This window comes from Buceros rhinoceros, unplaced genomic scaffold (genome assembly GCF_000710305.1).
Source record: "Buceros rhinoceros silvestris isolate BGI_N320 unplaced genomic scaffold, ASM71030v1 scaffold28011, whole genome shotgun sequence".
NCBI lineage: Eukaryota > Metazoa > Chordata > Aves > Bucerotiformes > Bucerotidae > Buceros > Buceros rhinoceros.
In genome coordinates, this window is record NW_010395266.1 from 7,113 (window position 1) to 9,020 (window position 1,908).

At 59.3% G+C, this 1,908-nt stretch overlaps 1 protein-coding gene across 1 annotated transcript in view; it reads left to right on the plus strand.

Moving 5' to 3' along the window:
* CCDC33 (coiled-coil domain containing 33) overlaps positions 1–1,793 on the plus strand; it is a gene marked incomplete at both ends in the record, with an annotated part of 2,647 nt that extends 854 nt beyond the window's left edge. The window contains 4 exons of the mRNA XM_010145499.1: positions 742–937; positions 1,046–1,134; positions 1,351–1,482; positions 1,676–1,793. Coding sequence (XP_010143801.1) covers positions 742–937; positions 1,046–1,134; positions 1,351–1,482; positions 1,676–1,793 — 535 coding nt within the window. The remainder of the gene's footprint in view (positions 1–741; positions 938–1,045; positions 1,135–1,350; positions 1,483–1,675) is intronic.
* Between the last annotated feature and the right edge of the window lie 115 nt (positions 1,794–1,908).

The following is a 1,908-nucleotide window of genomic DNA, read 5'->3' on the forward strand; positions in this document are numbered from 1 at the left end:
GGAATTATTTCTCCCCAGCATCTCCTGTCAAGACCTTCTCCAGGTGCTAAAAAACCCCCAGGCTCATCCACATAAAACATTAATCTTTTGTCATACTTCATCATTTCCCTTCTTTTAAAGACCTGCAAAGGCCCGTAAGGCTCCGAGCTTGAGGCTGAGCCCCAGCTCCAACACCACCTCACCCCACGTCCTTGGGAGAGTTGTCTTCCCCCAGGGGGGTTGGTAGGAAGAGATGGAGAAATGGCAGGGGTGGGTCTGTTGGGTGGAGGGAGAGGTGGGTGGGTGGAGAGGAAAAGGTTTGGAGGGACAGGAGAGGAAGATGGATGGTTGGAGAAGAGAAGGATGGATGGATGGATGGATGGATGGGTGGATGGATGGATGGATGGATGGATGGATGGATGGATGGATGGTTGGGGGGATGGATGGACGGAGGGAAATAACAAGGGGAGATAGCAGGAACAGGGTGTGAAAGCAAGAGTGGATGGATGGATGGATGGATGGATGGATGGATGGATGGATGGGTGGATGGATGGTTGGGTGGATGGATGGACGGATGGATGGACGGATGGATGGACGGATGGATGGATGAGAGAAGGATGAATGGTTTCAAGAGGAGAGGAAAAAATGGATGTTTCTTAGCTCCACCACGGTGGGTCTGACCCTCGAGACAAATACCCTCAGCAGACCTCTCGGTGCCCTGACTGGCAGTGGGGTGCCAGCAGCTCTGCTCTGGGCTGACAGGGGATGAGCAGCTACCGCCTGGCACTGAAGCGGATGGCAGGGGACCTCCTGTCACTGCGCCAGCACGTCACCAGCCTTGAGGTGGAGAACAGGCACCTGCGGCGCAGCCTGGCCTCGCAGGAGGAGCTGGGCCACGCTCTGCTCACCGACACGGACCTAGATGTCATGACCCGGGAGGAGCTGCTGGACAGGCTCGGTGCGTGATGGGGACGGGAGAGATGGAAGCTGAGGGACCCCTATTCCAGCACGGGGGGCTGCGCTGTCCCCTGGCGGGGTGATGAGGACTTGGCATGGGCTGTTGCAGCCACGCTGAAGTGGGAGTTGGTGGCTGGCACGGCGGAGATGAGGAGGCTGAAGGACCGTATCCAGCAGCTGCAGAATGAGCTGATCCGGGTAGGGACGCTGGCAGGAGCGGACAGGGACTGCCTGGGGGTGGAATGGGGGTGGAGGAGCAGAGTGGCACCAAGGAGAACATCATGGTGTCCCCATAGCCAAGGGAGAACTGCAAGACCCCCACGATGAGGCTCTCCCAGCCCTACAAGGGATGCCCCAAGCCTTGAGGCTTGGCACGGAGTTCCCTGGGGGGTTTCTCCTTTCTCCCCCCCACAGAAAAATGACCGGGAGAAGGACCTGGTGCTGCTCCAGCGAGCCCACCAGCAGCAGCAAGCTGCACTGAGGAGGTGCCAGGAGAAGGTGGCCAAGGTGAAAGGCTTGGAGGAGACAGTGCGGCAGCAGGAGAAAGTGAGTTGGGGTGCACGAGGTTGGGATGAGAAGGCCAGATTGAGGAGCACGAGGCTCTGTGGGACCCTCTACCCATCCCACCCCTCCATGTGCGCTACCTGCTCCCAGGACCGCGGTGGCTGGGGAGATGTGATGGTCACGCCAGCCTTGCATTGAGCTGGTGACGTGGGGACGGCTCTGCTCTCTCCCGTAGGTGATCGAGGTGATGGAGCGGGTGCTGCAGGAGAAGCTCGCTGGGGTGATCGAGGTGATGGAGCGGTTGCTGCAGGAGAAGCTCGCTGGGGCAGGCAGGAGCGCTGAGAAGCCGTCAGGCAGGTGCAAGTGGAGTGGGGACCCACATAAAGCTGCTGGGCTCCACTGGTGACCACCCCCTTCTGATGGTTTGCACCATGAGAGGGTCTGTAGTGGGGGATCAGTGTTGGTCCT